The sequence below is a fragment of the Leuciscus leuciscus genome, assembly GCF_965113295.1.
Source record: "Leuciscus leuciscus genome assembly, chromosome: 23".
Lineage (NCBI taxonomy): Eukaryota > Metazoa > Chordata > Actinopteri > Cypriniformes > Leuciscidae > Leuciscus > Leuciscus leuciscus.
Window position 1 is genome coordinate 21,771,779 of NC_138747.1, and position 19,884 is coordinate 21,791,662.

General features: G+C 42.1%; 2 protein-coding genes across 3 annotated transcripts in view; one reads left to right on the forward strand and one right to left on the reverse strand.

Annotated features, from left to right (window-relative positions):
* The window catches only part of gdf11 (growth differentiation factor 11), an 89,121-nt gene extending 87,745 nt beyond the window's left edge, over positions 1-1,376 (reverse strand). For both annotated transcript variants that reach the window (XM_082156776.1, XM_082156775.1), the window contains exon 1: positions 707-1,376. In XM_082156776.1, the coding sequence (XP_082012902.1) occupies positions 707-1,124 (418 nt within the window). In that variant the 5' untranslated portion in view covers positions 1,125-1,376. The remainder of the gene's footprint in view (positions 1-706) is intronic.
* A 10,185-nt stretch (positions 1,377-11,561) lies between these two features.
* Positions 11,562-13,456, forward strand: LOC309487666 (putative nuclease HARBI1). The gene is made up of 2 exons (XM_082155413.1): positions 11,562-11,887; positions 12,405-13,456. The coding sequence occupies exons 1-2, from the start codon at positions 11,663-11,665 to the stop codon at positions 13,434-13,436; spliced, it is 1,257 nt and encodes a 418-aa protein (XP_082011539.1). The 5' UTR covers positions 11,562-11,662; the 3' UTR covers positions 13,437-13,456.
* Positions 13,457-19,884: the final 6,428 nt, after the last annotated feature.

The following is a 19,884-nucleotide window of genomic DNA, read 5'->3' on the forward strand; positions in this document are numbered from 1 at the left end:
GCTTTGTGTCCCCACTGATGAGAAAAAACGGGCTATGCCTATAAACTTCAAATTTAAAAGGCAAGTGCTGTCGTATGGCACTGCTGCTTATTTAGGGGAAACAATAGTGTTTTGGGACACTTTTTCTAGCAGAGTCTAACGGCAGGAGAACCTGCTTGTTCTGACACAACTGCTTTAAAGCGCATCATTTATAATGCAACTCTCTAATTAATAATCTGCTGCAATAGGCTACTGCTCTTTATTTTTAACATAATTTAGTAGGCTGTAATGTGTTCGAACGTGGTTACATTCAGCGCATCTGCCTGTCATGACTTAAATTACATTGTCATCATTGAATTATTACACGGACACGGGCGCAACCAAGTGAAGACAGCTTTCAAAATTATTAGCGGTCACTCATAGATTTATATATGTGTAGGCTATACGTGTAAATATCTTTGTATAAATAATAAAATACTTAAAAAATATTTAGACAAGGGCTACTTTTCTGTATTTTTTATGAATCCATGTCTTTCATGACCACCCTTACGCAACTGTCGCTTATACCATATTTAAATAAATAAAAGGCAATTTGACACTACTTTTAAATAGTTGCGTAGGCTATAAATTCACATTTAAAGGAAGCAAAGAACACTGAACGTGTTTTCGATTAAACGGTCATTATATTAAGCAGTATAACTTAACAAATGTAAGTTTTGTAACTCACGCTCTGAGGCCATGGTGATGACTGACTCGGTGGTGGCGTGATACTCATCGGTGTCCAAGAAATCATCTAGGGAGGATGCGTCCCCCTGGAAGTCATGATGGTCCAGGAGCTGTTGCAGCGGAGGTGCTTTGGGAAGAAGCTGATTAACCACCTCTCTGCTGATGTTGGGCGCTTGTTTTAAGCGCAGTTTGCTAAGGATTTGTGATTTGATTGTTTCCAGCCGTAAGACTTTGCTCTGTTCTCTCCAAACGCACGCGGAACACTCAGGAGAGTCCACATCCTCCACATCAAAAAGAGAGACTCCAGCTTCCGAGGACATCTCGCTCACTGGGGGCAGAAAGAGGTCCGGCTCATCGCTCCCGGACAGTCCCAAAGAAATAAGAACCGTTAAGCACAATAAAAAGTTATACCTTGTCATGTTGGTAAATGGTCAGCACCAAAGGTTTTCCTCGTGGCTTTGCGAGACACTGTTGTATATACCTTGAGATATTTTATTCGAGTAACGAATTAGCTATCTAAAACAGGAATAAAGACGCTTTTCAGGAGATGATGTATTCCATTTTATACGGACAAAGCGACGGCTATAAAAAATAAAAACGTTCCTTAATGCATTTCTATTTGTGTTTTCAAATCTTTTTACCAGCTACCTGCTTCACTGTTGATACCTAAGCATGTCTTTTTCAACTGTACAAATGCGGCTAACAGCCCCCTTTATATATCGCTGCTGCCTAGTGGCGTAATCCGTCTGTATTGGCTAACATTTCAACAAAAGGCTCACAGGTTTGCCACTAAATCTAGAGAGAGAGAGAGAGAGAGAGACCTTTAACACACCTTTATTTATAATAACACTGTATAGACAACCAATATTTAACCATAACAACCTTTATATTTACAAATATAATAATTAAATTAGAAAAAGAAAAAGAACATGTAATATAATAAATAAATAAATAAAATCTCATACACATGTCTATCTTGTCAAATGTACATACATAGGGTAGGCCTACGCATATATACCCCCACAAAAACTATCACAAATTTAGCAAATTATTGAATACAATTTTACAATCCTCATTTAAACTTTTTTTAATAGTCACAAAAACTCATCATAAATTTAATAGCAGCTCATTTTCATGATCCACTGTGCACAAAACATAATCCAAAACCCAAATTTCAATCAATTTTGTACAGATTATTCGTCAGTTTAAAGTGCCCCTATTTGGAGTATTTTGGAATTCAAATCTATTTTCATGAGGTTCACACATCACAATTTACTACATTTGCATAATGCTCGCTATGTTCTGCGTGGACAGGAAATCTTGCTGTAGCTCGTTCATGTGGATATCATGTTTCCAGCATGTTGCCAGCTGTGCTCTCCGCTGTGAAAGTAAATTCGGTTTATTTTCACTTCCAAAGGATAAGGCTGTGAAGAATCAGTGGTTAAAATTCATCTTTATCAAGATTCCACAGCAGTATAATCCTAAACCTTATACGCTGATTTCACGCAGCCGTTATTTTGAAATCGAAAGCGAGGCTCCGGTGGGAAGAAAACCGGAAGTGTCGCCTTTAATCACAGGAGAGTCGTGAATGCGATGGCGTATTGTTGTGTTTAATGATGTTGTGTCAATTCTAAAAATGTACATACATTTCTTTCATACTTTAGACTATATAGGCCTACAGTGAAATTCATTTATAAATAATTTTTTTTTATATATATATAATTCAGAATGTAAAAAAAGAAGCAGGAATGAACTATATACATATCCTATATTGGATATTAACATCCAATAGTGTAAATCGCGGCAGCAGCTTCAGGTTGGTAATCCAAGGCATTATTGTTTATCGTTACTTCCGGGGTTCTTCCCACCGGAGCCTCACTTTCGATTTCAAAATGGCGGCTGCGTGATATTCAGCGTATAGTCCCTTCATTTTACTATACGCGAGTTTAACGCGGGATTTGCAAAACACTTGCTCTAGAAAGATGGGTCAGTACCCAGTTTATTTGGACCAATTTGCTCCTTGGAATCCCAACCTGTGAGTATGAATAATTATTGATGTATATTTTTTCTACCGGGTGTTCCAAATACTTCGTTTTGTGTTTTATATTGTGTAGGTCTCCTGCTAACTGGCTAACATAAGATTTTGTAAACGTAGTCGTATATTACGACTGATTGGGATCACGCTTATTGGCGTGCGTGAATTGCATCTCGCGTTCCGCCCTGCAGCGCTTGGCTCTGCCCAGGGAAGACACGGGCTCGCTGGAGGGAGCCGTACCGTGGAAGAATACACATATGGGATCGCCATAGGGATCGCAACATATGGACCCAGCCTAGCACAAGTTCAACAGGTATAACAGGGTTCGGCTAAAGGGGAACTCAACTGGAGCAAAATGGCGCATGTATCCAGTCCATAGGAGGGGAATGGCGCAGCAAGCTGACACTACAAACCGGGCTAACGGTGAAGCTGGCTTCATGTGAAGGGAGCCCACGGAAAGCAACCGGCTCGACACATAGGCTATTTTCCTAGCAAATGTGCTGGTATCGCCCAGCCCGCAGCTCTAAAAGATCTGTTTTTACAGATTTTACAGCTTTCCTGTAGCTCAGTGGTAAGAGCATTGCGTTAACAACGCAAGGTTGTGGGTTCGATCCCAGGGGATTGCACATACCTATGTATTAATGTATAAGATAACGCAATGTTAGTCGCTTTGGATAAAAGCGTCTGCCAAATGCATAAATGTAAATGTAAATGTAAATCTGTCAGTGAGGCACTACAGATCCCAGGAAGGAACTACAGTCTCTCTTTGGAGCAGCTCACTACCCTGGTGGGCACAGTGCACCTTGGGAAAACACACCAAGATGATGGCAACCACTATGCAGTGGGCCAACTTCTGCATGGACACAGCCTTCCAGGTTCCACTTCAGGTCATAAGCAAGCCTAATTTTTTTTAGAGGGAACTCTCGCAGAAGTGATGGTATCTACGTTCTTTTGAGGTAGATAGCTGAACCTCCGCAATGAGACATAGGATTCCCAGGGTCTGGCGTGGGTGCCAACAGTGCCCCGTCCCTGAGATGTCTCAGAGGAATGGGTCAGGAAGGGCTGTCGAGAGAAGCACAAGTTCGGGGGAACAAGGTCCAGTTGGGCCATAAAGGGGCAACTATGAAGACCTGCTCCTACTCCTTCCTGACTTAGCACAGTGTTGTGCAAGAAGGCTCACTGGGGATTTTTGACGCACTCTGCGTAGGCCCCAGGGTCAGCTGTATGCCAGTGTCTCCGTGTTTCAGGGAGTAAACAACTGGCAAGGGAACGAGTTCGGAGAGGCAACAGATGTCACTGTGCAAGCCCCGAAGTGATCCCGGAGCAGCTGGACCGCCTGGGGATGGAGTCTCCACTCTCCTCGGTTACAGGTTGTCGTGAGGCATCTTTGGGCAACACGACTGAGCAGGCCGGAACTTGAAGTGGAAGAAGCAACCTCAGAAGCTTCTGACTCCATAGGAGGAGGTGACGGGCGAGTTGTGACATGCGAGGGAAGCGTATGACCAACGGTCGCTGTACTGAGCAGTGCAGGTTTGCTGAGCAGCGGCATCGAGCAAGGGAACTGCTAACAACTCGAGGCAAAGGATGCTAATGGAGGTTCGCCCAGATCCTCGTTACTGCATGTCCGTTATACGTGGCCCCTCAGCTGGTGTTTAGCAGACACTTGTTCTAGGAGCGTTTGGCCCGGAAAAGCAAACGGTCTGAACAAAGCTGAAAGTTTGGCGGCAGGCCGGATAATACCTTTATCCTAGAGCTGCTGTAAAGCCAAAAGCCAAAACAATCTCTGTTACTGTAATTTCCTATTATCACTGTAAAGCTGCTTTGAAACAATTCATATTGTTAAAAGCGCTATATAAATGAAGGTGACTTGACTTGACATCATTAAAGGGATACTTCAGGATTTAGCATTAAGCTTTGTATTAGTAGAAAACCTGTAGAATTTTCGAATTACCGTGCTTTCCACCCTCATGTCCCCTTGAGATGAGAGATTTATGTATTTTTTGTCTGGAAAAAATCCTATGATGATGCAAAAATCGTCCTTTTGCGTCATCTGAGGATTTTTTGCCCAGAGGCTAAAGACTACAGCCAGTAGTAGGGGCTGTTCTGCATGTTTTCAACCCGCCCATAGAGGGTGGGATCTCACTCACAGAATGTACACAAAGTGTCAGCCATCTTTTTTTGGAAGCTAAGCTAGCAGGCTCTTGTTCTGTGGAGAAAGCTGAGTAGTAGGAGAAAGCTGAGTAGTAGGGTTTACCATACTCTTTTTCCCGGACATGTCTTTTTCCCGTCGAGATCGTCCAGAATGTCCGGGATTTGGCTTTTGCTTTCTGCAGTCGCCATTCATTGTTTACATGCACACCTTTTGTTTCAATCTAACTGAATTCATTCGGATTGGTGAATCTGAATGTAGTGTTTACATGAACGCTAAACAAGTGATCGGTTGATGTGCGTTTTAACATTGCTAAGAAAATTCCCGCTCCTCCGTGAGAGATACGAGACCGGTGCATCTCAGTAATCACGCCACCGGCCTCGCGCCGTTCTCCCGCGCCCCTCAGCCTTGTCCTGCTCGCCACAGTAAACATAATGAATGGCGACTGTGGAACGCAAAAGCCGAATCCCGGACATTTTGGGCGATCTCGAAATCCCGGGCAGACTCGTCACGGAGACTCACTAGTAGCCTAGCCTTGTTGTTTTAAACTGCGCTCTCTTACCAGTAGGCGTGGCTTGGGAGTGGCCTCTTAGGGCAGCGAAGGACTTCCACTGTTATGCCAATGACACCCAGATCTACCTCAGTACTAAATCCCCCCACAATCCTCCCCTCTCCCACATCAACACCTGTCTGTCAGCTATTAAAACCTGGATGCAACACAACTTCCTCAAACTCAACAGCGATAAAACAGAATTCCTCCTCATAGGCTCCAAATCTACACTCAGCAAAATCAATAACCCTACTCTCATCATCGACGGCACTATTGTCTTCCCATCTCCCCAGGCCCGCAACCTTGGCGTGATCTTTGATTCCACCCTCTCCCTTGAGCCCCATATCCGTCATGTCATTAAAACCTCCTTCTTTCATCTCCGCAACATCGCCAAAATCAGACCCTCTCTCACACCCCCCGCTACTGAAAGAGTAATTCACGCCTTCATCTCCTCCCGACTGGACTACTGCAACTCACTACTCCTTGGCATCAGCTCTACCTACATCAAACGACTCCAACTGGTCCAGAACGCAGCTGCCCGACTCATCACCGGCTCCAAATCCTGGCTCCACATCACTCCAGTCCTAAAACAACTCCACTGGCTTCCTATCTCCTACCGGATCACCTACAAAATCCTGGTCCTCACCTACAAAGCCCTTCACCATTTGACCCCATCATACCTCACTATCCTCCTCTCCCCCTACCAACCCTTGTGGTCCCTCAGATCCACCTCAGCCGGTCTCCTCTGCATCCACAAGTCAAACCTCCGCAGTTTTGGGGACAGAGCATTCTCCAGGGCAGCTCCCAGACTCTGGAATTCCCTCCCCCAAGAGATCCGCAACTCTGAATCCCTCACCATCTTCCAGTCCCGCCTCAAGACCCATCTCTTCACCTCTGCCTATCCGTAGCCCTACGCCCCCTCCATTTTCATTTGTGTTTGATTCTTGTTTTGTTTTGTTTTGCATTGTTATTATTACCTACCTGCCCTGTACAGCGACTTTGAGTTCGTGAAAAGCGCTATACAAATTCAATTTATTATTATTATTATTATTAGAAAGAAATTATATCTGTGAGGATTTTCAGTCAGGATTTAGACCGTACCATAGTACTGAGACTGCTCTCATTAGAGTTACAAATGATTTGCTCTTATCATCCGATCATGGTTGTATCTCTCTATTAGTGTTACTCGATCTTAGTGCTGCATTTGATACTATTGACCACAACATTCTTTTAAATAGACTCGAAAATTATGTTGGCATTAGTGGAATTGCATTAACATGGTTTAAATCATACTTATCTGACCGTTATCAGTTTGTAGCAGTAAATGAAGAGATGTCTTATCGATCACAAGTTCAGTATGGCGTACCACAAGGCTCAGTACTAGGACCGTTGCTTTTCACTCTGTACATGCTACCCTTGGGAGATATCATTAGGAAGCATGGAATTAGTTTTCACTGTTATGCCGATGGTACTCAGCTCTATATTTCTTCACGCCCTGACGAAACTTACCGATTCACTAAATTAACGGAATGTATAGGTGATATAAAAAATTGGATGACTAGTAATTTCCTACTACTTAATTCTGAAAAAACTGATATTCTAATTATTGGACAAAAAACTTCCTCACGTAATAATCTAGAATACTGTCTAACACTTGATGGCTGCTCTGTCAAGTCTTCGTCGTCGGTTAGGAACCTGGGTGTGCTCTTTGATACCAATCTTTCATTTGAAAGTCACGTGTCTAGTATCTGTAAAACCGCATTTTTCCATCTTAAAAATATATCTAAATTATGTCATATGCTCTCTTTGACAAATGTAGAACAATTAGTCCATGCGTTCATGACATCAAGGCTAGATTATTGTAATGCTATTATGGGTGGTTGCCCTGCATGCTTAATAAACAAATTACAGCTGGTCCAAAACGCAGCAGCTCGAGTTCTTACCAGAACCAGGAAGTATGACCATATTAGCCCAGTTCTGTCAACACTGCACTGGCTCCCTATTAAACATCGTATACATTTTAAAATATTGCTGATTACTTACAAAGCACTAAATGGTTTAGCTCCGCAGTACTTGAGCGAGCTCTTAACGCATTATAGTCCTTCACGTCTATTGCAATCTCAAAATTCCGGCCAGTTGATAATACCTAGAATATCAAAATCAACTGCTGGCAGTAGATCCTTTTCCTATTTAACACCAAAACTTTGGAACAGTCTTCCTAACATTGTCCGGGAAGCAGACACACTCTGTCAGTTCAAAGCTAGACTAAAAACACATCTCTTTGACCTAGCATACACATAACACATTATAGACTTTTATAATTCAATGTTAGGCTGCATAGATTAGGTCAGCCGGAACCGGGAACACTTCCCATAAATCCTGATGTACTCGTTACATCATAAGAAGAATGGCGTCTACGCTAATATTAGTCTCTCTGTTTATCCCGAGGTTTACCGCAGTCCGCTGGATCCAGGCTGTATCCAGATCTGATAAAGGTCCTGCTCTTGGACGCAACGACAGCGCAGTCCTGAAATGTCAACTAGGCTCTTCCCTCCCTCCCCTCCCTTTTTCCTATCTACAGATAAAGCGTTGTCGGGATAATTCCAGTTCGCATGGCTACGTGGAAGCGATAAAATTCTGTATTATTAATTTTAAGGCCAGACAAGTAGTATGTTGAGGGTTGATTTGTAGGGAAAGACTACACGCCTGCGCACATATATTCAAACGCACATAACTATAGACTGAACTCGTAAAACGCATGTGCACGCCATCGTTGTTCTCACTAGTTTGCGTTTTTGAAGTTTGCGCAGAAAGAACTTAAGAGTTAATAACTAGTGATCGTTGCGAAGGAAGTGAATCAATCAAACTAACTTTAGCTGGACAATAACTTTATTCTAGAGCTGCTATAAAGCCAAAACAATTTATTTTAATTTCCTATTATCAATGTAAAGCTGCTTTGGAACAATCTACATTGTTAAAAGGGCTATATAAATGAAGATGACTTGACTTTTCAATGATTCTCAAACAATTTGATGGATGAATCAATATCTCTAAATCCCTCCGCGAGCTACTCTGCTCTGATGGGCCAGAAAGCTCAGTCTGTTGTGATTGGTCTACTGCGTACAGCGCAAAGGACCCTGTTCTCTACCTCGCTGCCTCACTCTGAGCACATCTGTGGTTCCCTTGGTCCCTGTGCATCGGTCCGTTGAAGCACTAGTTGTTGCTCCCGACCGAACCAGCCGGTTCCTCCGTGCCAGCAGACTCGGCTAGACGATTCAGTTCGTCCGGTGCCCGCCCATGCTCAGCGCTATTCGTTACACTTCAGTGTTTTGTTGAGTTTTGTTTTGTAGAAAGACTCTTTTTAAAAGATTTCCGTTTTGTATAAATTGTATCTTAATTTTGATCAATGTTTTATCAACCAATTGCCTGTATTTAATAAATGAGAAGCAAATATATATATATATATATATTTACAAAAATAAACCATGTTCAATTTGTATATATCTTTCTTGAATTATTTGCTAGAAAGATATGCTAGAAAAAAATGCTAGAAAACACCAGTTTATTAGTAAACAATTAAATGTCACCTTGCTATTTTTGATACATTCATAATCATTACTTTTGCCGGTTCTTTGTGGCAAGCTTTATGCGTGCGCTTGAGTGCGGCTATATTACGTAAACGCTAATTATCCTAATCTAAACTTCCGGCAAATTTAGATTTGCTCTGCAAGTAGTCTGGCAAAGAGCTCATTCAAGCCCATTTCTAATCCGTCGAAATCGCGGCACCAATCAGAACGTTGATTACACAATGACGATCGCTCTGATTGGTTTTAGGTCTATCCAATTGCGCCCAGAGGCATTTGAGTGACGTCCGTTGGTGAAGCGCACCAACTTTTAAATGCATTATTATATTCAAATTGCAAACACATGAGGACGGTCTCCATGAAAGACCCACTAGCAGATGAACGTGCTACTACATTTCTCTCCGAAACGGTAGGAAATTAAATGAGATTTAATAGAGGATTTTAACTGTAACAAGATGATTGACAGGGCAGTTTACGTGACAGGATGCACGCGACAGATCCGTCCGATAAAGATGACGAAGTAGTATGTGCCAAAGCTTGCCTACTTTTTTGCTACACATTCAAAAGTAAATACCTTTTCTTCACAAAAAGAGTACATACTTTTATGGCGTAGTGTAACTTAGGCGAATTGGGACGCAGCATATGGCTTTACACGATGACGATCGCTCTGATTGGTTTTAGGTCTATCCAATTGCGCCCAGAGGCATTTGAGCGACGTCCGTTGGTGACGCCCCTTTGGAAATGAGTTATTAATGAAGCTTTGCCAGACCATAACTCAGTTACTACTGAGAATGGTCTGGTTTTAACCAGGCTAGTATATAGCCTATTTAAGTAATTAAATTAATATAAAGGGGTGATTTATCCACTAATGGCTTAAATGAACAACTACTAGTCGACTAGAAAAAGTCGAAGGCAGCCCTTATTCCACATATTTTCGAACCAGTAGGCCATTCTGAGTTGAGCGAGCGGAGCGGAATATTCAGAAATGCGCTGTCATGATCGAGGAGACGGAAGCAAAGATGCAAGTAAAACTCTTTATTTGAAAAGTGTTGAAAGTTCGAGGTTCTCTGGAAGGCTGGTGGCGCAGGGACTAGATGGTCAGCAAACCGGTCGATGAAGTGATGAGATGATGATGTCGGTAAATGGTGATGTAATCCAGACAAGGAATGTGAGCCAGGTGAGTGAATTGGCTGCAGCTGGTGAGGGGAGTGAGATCAGCTGGATCGTTGATCAACTGGAATGAGCGGCAACGCCCACTGGCACACACCCACACACACATAAAAACAACTACACGAGACAAAAAGGAAACAGTGAATTCATGAACCGTGACAGTACCCCCCCTCCTAGGAACGCCTCCTGGCGTCCCCAGACTCCCTTACCTGTAGATTGTAATCATCAATAAGGGAGTGATCCAGGATGTCTCTAGCAGGTACCCAACTTCTCTCCTCCGGACCGTAACCTTCCCAGTCCACCAAGTACTGGAATACGATTAACCGAATATGTGGGTTCCCCTTCTACGAGTCGCGGCGGGGGGGGAACCGGGACTGGCGGATTAATACGAGAACGAAACACAGGTTTTATTTTGGATACATGAAAGACGGGATGAATCCTCCTGTACACTGGAGGGAGGTTGAGGCGGACTGCCACCGGGCTAATGATCTTGGTGACAGTGAACGGGCCAATAAATTTGGGAGCAAGTTTATTAGAGACGGAGCGGAGAGGAATGTTCTTGGTAGAAAGCCACACTTTTTGACCAGCGACATATAGGGGAGGCCTAGACCGGTGGCGATCGGCTTTGGCCTTGGTGCGTGCTCCCACGTGGAGTGGAGTCTCACGAGCTCTAGTCCAAGTGCGATGACACCTCTGGACGAAGGCGTGAGCGAAGGGAACCGCGACTTCGGACTCCAGACTAGGAAAAATTGGTGGCTGGTAACCTACACTACACTCAAACGGAGATAGGCCCGTAGATGACACTGTTAACGTATTGTGGGCGTACTCCACCATTGACAGTTGTTGGCTATGGCTAGATGAGGAAGGATTCTTGGAGACCAGACATCGCAACGTTCTCTCTAAATCTTGGTTGGCTCTCTCAGTTTGACAATTGTTGTGGGGATGGAACCCTGAGGACAGACTGACAGTCGTCCCCAATAACTTACAAAACTCTTGCCAAAATTTTGACACAAATTGGGGTCCTCTGTCGGAAACCACGTCTGTCGGGAGGCCATGTAAGCGAAAGACGTGATCAACGATGGTCAACGCTGTCTCCTTGGCTGAGGGTAATTTGGGCAAGGGAATGAAATGGGCCGCCTTCGAGAACCGGTCCACCACGGTCAAAACTACCGTGTTACCTTGAGAGGGTGGGAGGGCGGTGATAAAATCTAGCGCAATATGGGACCAGGGTCTCGAAGGGACAGGCAGCAGTTGAAGTAACCCATCTGGGGGTCGATTGGAGGTCTTACCAGTGGCACAAACTGAGCAAGCCAAAACAAAACTGTGGACGTCACGAGCCATAAGTGATTGTGGGCTGACAATCTTAGGCCCTGTCCCATTTCTCCCCCCTTACAACTTCCACTTAAGTTTTGAGTGCCCTCGAAAGTAAGTCCCCTCAACGAGGGAAGTGGAGTTGAAGATCTTTCCCTATGAAATGGGACACCACTATATGCAAATTAGCGCGGCAAACGAGGGAAACCTCACTACGTCACGCGCAGCGTCGTCTACTACTACTATTTTCATTCAGAAAAATGCCGGTTCCAGCTGTTGTGTTGGCTGTGTTCGTTTATCTACGTCTGATGAATCAACAGAGAAGACATGTGGAATATAGAAGACGCATTCGCCGTCTTCTTTGCCTTGAGGATTTATTTCAGGTATGTCCGATTTGTTTAAATATTTTGACGATTAACGTTATATATTTACCTAAAAAAATAAAAAAAAAAATTTTTACCTCAGCTTTTGATGATTTAACGCTAGCCCAAATAGAATTAACTTACCTGTTGTTTGTGTCGATAAAATAACACGACCTACACATTCAGGTCGTATAACGTTAGTTAAATCCAGGGGTGCGGGAGGTGGTTTTAGGTTGGGGGTGCTGATACAATAAAAATGTATCTTATTCATACACTTTTGAGTGGCTGCCGACGATTTTTTTCTATGAACACAATATTACATAAGTTAACACTCATGTAACTTTGCGCGTATGTTTAAAAAAAACTTAATTTAACATAAATAACACTTTTTAAATAGCCCACTTAAAGTGTTTATTACAAATAAAAGACTAAATGCTAAAAATTTTATTGTTGTAAATGTCACCAATCTACACTGACTGTGGAATGTGTAATGCAAAACATGTTTTTATTAGGCTACTTGTTGTTCATTGTTTTCCAGAGTGACCGTCCAGTGACATACTGCAGTTTGAATACCCTTGTGCCCATCCTACGCCTGTGGTTTGATGTGGAGTTGGAGATAAAACATGACTTCAGGTTAAATAGGCAGGCCATGCATGCCCTGCAGCGCCTGATGCAGAGAGAGCAGGACCATGGATGGGGCAATGAATTGGAAGTCCTGATTTATGTCTATTGGCTTGCCCATGGACTTTCCTATCGTGTGGTGTCGCGAGTTTTCAGTGTGCCCAAATCCACTGTTCACAGAATTGTTCACAAGGTGGCACAGTTCATTTGGGACAATCTACATAGAGCCATCGTCTTTCCGAAGCCTGCAGACCTGGACACTGTGGCTGATGGATTTGCCCAGTGTTCTGGAACGCCCGTCCTCAACAAAGCTGTAGGTGCTATTGATGGCTGTCACATAAGAATTAAGCCCCCATCAGTTCATCGCCTGGACTATTTAAATTACAAAGGGTTTTACTCCATAAACATGCAAGCCATCTGTGACTCTGCTGGAAAGTTCCTGGATATTTTTGTAGGCTATCCTGGTTCCGTACACGACACACGCATTTTGAAAAACAGTTATTTTTATCTGGCCAGAAATTATCCACCCAATGGATACTTTATCCTGGGAGATGGCGGATATCCTTGTTTGGAGACACCAATCTGCCTCATCACTCCATACAGGGAACCTGTGAATGGCCCAGTGCAAAGGAAATTCAATTACCACCAATCAAGGGCACGTTCCATTGTAGAGAGGGCCTTTGGCATCATGAAGACTCGTTGGAGGTCCACACTTTTCAGGGCCCTGGAGGTCAGTCCTACGTTTGCACCCCAGGTCATAGCATCCTGTGCTTTCCTGCACAATGTTTGTATTGACAATGGAGATGAACTGGAACCTGACAATGATGTGGCAGTGGACATCCTGGACCCAGAACCTCCCCTACAAGAAGCTCCTGAGGCACATGAGACACCGGGGAATGCCACAAGGGACAGACTTGCTACCTTGATCAGCGCACAAGCCCCTCATTAGACAATTCTGATGAAAATTGTAAATAGTTCAACTCTCTGTGTGTGTTTTTTTTACATGCCCATGTTTTTTTTGGGTTGTTCTAGTGTGTACTTATGGTTCATTTTAACTTTAGTTCTATTAAACTTAATTATATTTTGAAAACATGTTGGTGATGGTTTCTTTTATAATGATCTAGACATGCAAAAAAATATTGAACATTTTAATGACATCTTTACACAGCATAACAATTTTTGGGGCATTTTGTCCACAAACACAACATAACTATTGTTGGGGCATTTTGTCCACAAACACAACATAACTATTGTTGGGGCATTTTGTCCACAAGTTTTTCGAAGAGGGTTAAAAACCTCTCAGTTTGGGCCTCCGTTTCTTTGTGCCTTTCCTGCTCCTTAACAGATTCTGCTTGAAGAAAATCCAGAATGAGATCATTTCCTCTCTTCCTCTTAGAGGAGCTCGGAGTAGCTGGAGTGGTGGGTGGACGAGTAGTAGCTGGAGTTGTGGGACAAGTGGTGGTTGGTGTAGTGGGACGAACTGGGGTGGTGGGATGAAGAGTAGATACAGGCTCAGAGATGTCTTCCTCAAGGGGTTCGTGTTCAGGTGCGACAATGGCCTGGGGGGGATGGGGGGTACAAGTATTGCACCATAGGCTATTTTTGAAAATGTGATAGTTCCTACTAGGGCTGGGTAAAAAATATAGATTTCTCGATTTTAATCGATTCTCATTTTTATGAAACGTTATCGATTCTTAAATCCCAAGAATCGATTAGTCATCCTGTTTTCAGTTGATGAATGAATGGAACATTGTTGCGTGCATCCCATCCAATAAATCGCAATAATCTTTGTGCTTTGTTATTATTGATATGAAACAAAGTTTCAGATTTCAAATTACGTCTAGTTTCTTATGAAATTCAAAAACAAATAATAAATAAGTGTATTTTAAGTGTTTGTATACAAATCAGTTAATTTTTACCTTCAATATTATAGTAGGCTAATGAAGCCTATAGGCTACAACTGACTCCCATAGTTTACAATAATAGAAAGAAATTTGTTTTCCTTGAGAAAATGTGCAATGTATTGTACCTGATATCCAAAATAATCAATATTGAATCGAATCGTAAACAAAATCGAATCGAATTGCAAGCTTGTGAATCGAAATCGAATCGAATTGTGAAATTTGTGTCAATACCCAGCCCTAGTTCCTACTAGTATCAACTTACCATTAGCAATAATGTGGGGTCCTCTGCCGGCTTGAAAGAGGCCACAATCACAGGAGGATCTATAGCTGGCCTTCCCCCCAAAACGGCATGCATCGCCTCGAAGTATCGCCAGTTGGATACCGTTTTTTCTCCACTTTCTGTTCCTGAGCCTGTCTTTGGTGTTTTCAGGTCCTACAATAAAAAAGAAAAGAAAAAGAGAAACAGAAACAGTCTCAAAATGCTTTTATGGCACGAAAATGTAAACAGTCAGTTATATCTTAAGTTATTAAACAGACAGGACAAACCACATTTTATATTTCAAAAGAGATCTGTGCATTGGTGTGAATGCAGCTTTTCGTGTCTAAACTGAGAAAGAATAATCACTTACAGTTCTTGAATGCAAAAACGTTTAGACAGCCTACTCTTAAATACTGAAAGCAGCCTTTGTTTATTGCTTGTAATGTTTTTTTCCCCTCTTCGGTATTGATAGCTTTTATGTTTTGAAGCTATTCGTTTATATAGCCTATTTAAAATACTTAACATGTTATTGTATTAATTAATTTTTTTAATGTGTAATTATTTTTAAAAGTAGCCAACTTAAAACTACATATGTAATTAAATAAATATTTTAAGTTTTATTAATAAGATTTTATTAATAAGAAAAAAAGTTGATCGGCTCATGAGGTGCCTAAAGATTCTCATCCATATTTTACAAGATTTATTGCTTGTCTTTGTTGAATAATAGAAAAGATAAAGAGCTTTAAAAATAACCGCATATTAAATTGCAATCACAATATTGGTAAAAACAATTGAAATTAGATTATTTTCCAAAATCGTTCAGCCCTAGTGTAAAGGATGTAAGATGTAGGTGAAGACATGCAACAGATCTCGATCCAAAGAATTACCTTGTAACGCTGCTTTAGATTCTCCCACTTCTTGCTTGCCTTCTCTCCTGTAATCCTTCCTTCCAGGCCCAGGTCTTTCACTGCTTTCCTAAAAAAACATACAAATATGAGAATAGCTGTCAAAATGCATTGTAGCTGCCTGGGGGCTAGAACATTATCAGACATTGATATTGTTATCAGTTATTGAATTGTACAATCTGGTCACTCACTCCCATAACAGTTTGGAGGCAAATTTTTTTTTGGTAAACTTCTCCTCATTTTCAGTCCAGAACCTGATGAGGCCAAAGGTCTGCTCGACAGTCCCTGAAATAAGAGACCAGTTGCCGCTAAGTAAATTGCAAGTTAACAGGAGAGAACTAAACAGATTTTTGGTCAATACAATCTGATGAGTGTGAATACATGCACATAACTATCCCAGTTATGATCAGGATATAAGTATCCATAATAATATGCTAGAAATCTAATAAAGTAATCAAATGTAAAATAACACAGCATAGTTTATTATAGATAGATTAATGCTTTTTAAAGCTAAAGTTATTCATTCATGAGCTAGGAGTCATTTTCTCTTTGCCTTTAGTTGTTTTATTCACATTAAAGGTAATCATTAGCAGGTTTATTAGACGCTGCACATTAAAAGACCGAATGCAGATCTAATAATACACATTTTCTCCCAACTATTCCACAACTAACTCCCATTTAAGACATAAACTGTGTTAAAGTGAATCTCCAAACCTGTCATTTAGCCATATTTTTGTCTGTATTTGATCGTTTAGACGCGTACATGAAACCCAAAGTATAGTTTGCTTGTCTAGTTGCAGTCCGTTTCCGAACGCGCCGCCGCCCTCAACGTACATCTCTTGCGCGGATAATTGTGCTTATAATAGCTCTTTTTACAATCAAACACCTCCCGCAATTTAGAATCAGCTGACACTGCATTTTACAACAATCACTGATTGGGTTTAGTGCTGTTTGGGTTTAACGATAGGGAGAAGTGACAGCGCGCTGTGAAGAAAAAGATGAAGCACTAGACGAACGCGGCTATTTTTTAATAGTTTTACCTCACATCTTCTTTTTATAATCCTTGGAAGCCAAAATCGAAAATAAAATTAGATGAACTACCCAAATCAGATGTATATTTGATGGGCAGACTCTCTCGAAGCACTCGGCAGATATCATGAACATCGTCAGATAGATAGCTTCGCGAAATATTTTCTAATATTAGTGTTCAAAACTTAACAGTCCATTGGATGTGCATCAAACTAACATATTCCAACATAGTTAGAAATTTAAACATGCTTATTTGCGAAAATATACTTACAATTCAATTGTTCCTTTCCAGCGGTGTCCGCCATCTTGTGTAAAAAAAATTACCGGCTTGCTGAGGCCGCAAGGTATCCTGGGTAATTTTATCTTCCACTTCATTTTAAGCCTGCATCAGACCGCACTATGTTTTGAGGGTTGATTTTAAGGGGAGAAAAGCACTCCCCCTTGCTCTTTAGAGTATTGGGACACCCTACCCCTACACGAGAACGTGCAAAAACAAGGGTTAGGGCAGAAATCTAGGGTAAGGGGAGGTATTGGGACAGGGCCTTAGTCTTACCGGGAGGAGCGTAGATGTTGATGAGGTCTTCTCAGCGGAGATCCCACCCGACAGTAGCCTCATACTTACTGTCGGGCTTGGCCTTTTACTGGACAGTTATAAGCGTAGTGTCCCGCCGCTCCGCAGTAAAGGCAGAGCCCTTGGGATCTCCGCCTTTCCTTCTCCTCCCGGGAAAGCCGAGCTCGCCCGATCTGCATGGGCTCGTGATCGTAGACGGGGCTGACCGCGTCCCCGCCGCTGGACCGCTGACTCTCGGCTCCTCCGAAAACCCGGCTGGGCAGCATCCGTCGCTCGACCCTGGTCAGTCGCGCATCCACTCGAAGAGCCAATTCCACAAGTCCATTAAGTGAAGTAGGAAGGTCCAGGGCATAGATCTCTCTCTGGACGCGGTCAGCCAGCCCATGCAGGAACATGTCCCACTGCGCCTCCTCGTTCCACTGACACTCTGCCGCCAAAGTCCTGAACTCAATCGAGTAATCTGACACTGACCTCTCTCCTTGTTTGAGTTCAGCGAGCATCACTGTTTCCATTGGTGGGTCAGATCGTTCTGTCATGATCGAGGAGACGGAAGCAAAGATGCAAGTAAAACTCTTTATTTGAAAAGTGGTGAAAGTTCGAGGTTCTCTGAAAGGCTGGTGGCGCAGGGACTAGATGGTCAGCAAACCGGTCGATGAAGTGATGAGATGATGATGTCGGTGAATGGTGATGTAATCCAGACAAGGAACGTGAGCCAGGTGAACAAAGAACAGGAACAAGAGCACAAAACTGAAACACCGACTGGAACAGGACCAACACACACGGAGGACATCAAACAACGATCTGACAAAGAGAGGAGAGTGCAATGAGTATTTAAAGGTGAGTGAATTGGCTGCAGCTGGTGAGGGGAGTGAGATCAGCTGGATCGCTGATCAACTGGAATGAGCGGTAACGCCCACTCGCACACACCCACACACACATAACAACAACTACACGAGACAAGAAGGAAACAGTGAATTCATGAACCGTGACATGCGCTCTCTGCTCACATGCTCTGATCGGAACAAAGCATGACAAATTCAAACTTTATTTAATTTTCTCAGTAGCTTGAACACTAACTTTATTAGGCATAAGAGCGTTAGTTAATGCTGTCCATTTATTTTTTTTATTTCACGTTTTTAAGTACAATATTATGTTAGTCCACAGCCCCCAAGCTGGGGGTGCCAGGACCACCCCCCTTCCCGTGCTACTGTTTACCCGGCGGCGACGTGACAGTACTTATCAACGACGTTTGAATCAGATGTCTGTGGTGGCGACGTACTTATCCACGACATTAGACTCAGGTGTCTGTGGTGTTGGATTGTGCCATGGATTATCTAACGAAGTAGACAGTCATGTACTTTTATGTGCAGAGGTGGAAAGTAATTAATTACAAATACTTTCGTTACAGTACTTGAGTAGATTTTAAGATTTTTTCTACTTTCTTGAGTATAATTAAATTGTGGTACTTTTGCTTTAACTTGAGTTGAATAAAAATTAAGTATTCAACTTCGCTACATTTATTTTCCACCAAAAGTGCAAAGTACTTTAACAAAGGTGCCGACGAGCACCAAGCTAATTGGCACCTACCAATTAGATTATGATATTAGATATTGTTTAAAAAAAACGATGAACAGTATATAATAGAAACACAAAAAATATGTCCTGGAGGGCCGCTGTCTTTTGAGTATGTGAGTTAATTTATTTTATTCCTCCTCTTTCTGAGAAGATCTCAGTGACTGGCAGCCGTCGACTGAGTCAGCCTTGCAAACCTGTTGGTGGACAGTGGAAATATGCACTGATCCCAGATGATGTCCCTCCAGCAGAGGCTTTACCAGCGTCTCTATTGTGCAGCTCATCCAGAATCTCCTGCTCAGCTCAATAACAGTCTACAGAAAAATATTTTCTTACAATCTGTTTTATGTATAATGTTAATTTAAACTTTTATTTTGTTTTTCGTATTTTAAATGTAACTTATTTTGTAAATAGTTGTAAAAAGTACTGTAAGTAAAAATGTATAGAACAATACATTTTCTATCAAATGTACAAATTCATTGACAAGAAAATTACAGAATAATTTATTTATTACATTTACAAGTCATAACTTGCATTACAAAAATAAACAATGCACATAAAATATTTTTTGTTTCATTTACAAACTATAACTCACATAAAAATAATGCATACGATTTTTTTAATTTACAAATTTTAATTCACATAAGCAAAAGTTTATTTAATCTGTCAAGAAGAGAAAACAATCTGTGCATTCTCTCCCTGCTCTCCTGTGATCTCCTCTCCTCTGTGTCTCTCTTGGCTGCAGCTGTGCTGGTTCCTTGTTCTATCCTTCGCGGCCCGGCGAAAGAAAGACGGTAGGCAGGGTTGCCAGTTCTGTGCAACAAAAGTAGCCCAAAAAATCCATCGGCTCTTCTCCATCGAGCAGCCGAATTCTCCACTGGATTTGTGCGTCTGAGAGATGTTTTGGCGGTGTTGGAGTGCCGAAATCGTACTTACAGGGATGGAAATCAACAAATTTTTTTTTTTACTGCGGCAACAACTTAAAAGTATCCCAATTCCGTGGGAAAACCTCGGACTTGGCAACAAGTAGGGATGGCTGACGCGAAACAGTCGTTCCGAAGCTTTGCGAGATCCCGAAGCTACGGTGGCCGAGAGAGCTCAACGCGCTGCAACTGAAGAAAACACATGCAAATAGAAAAAACACCCGCAAATTAAGA

Excerpts from the sequence above, each read along its gene's own strand:
- LOC309487666 (XM_082155413.1), top strand. The coding sequence starts at position 11,663 with ATGAAATGGGACACCACTATATGCAAATTAGCGCGGCAAACGAGGGAA. Across the intron at positions 11,888-12,404 it reads GCCTTGAGGATTTATTTCAG|AGTGACCGTCCAGTGACATA; the intron begins GTATGTCCGATT and ends ATTGTTTTCCAG.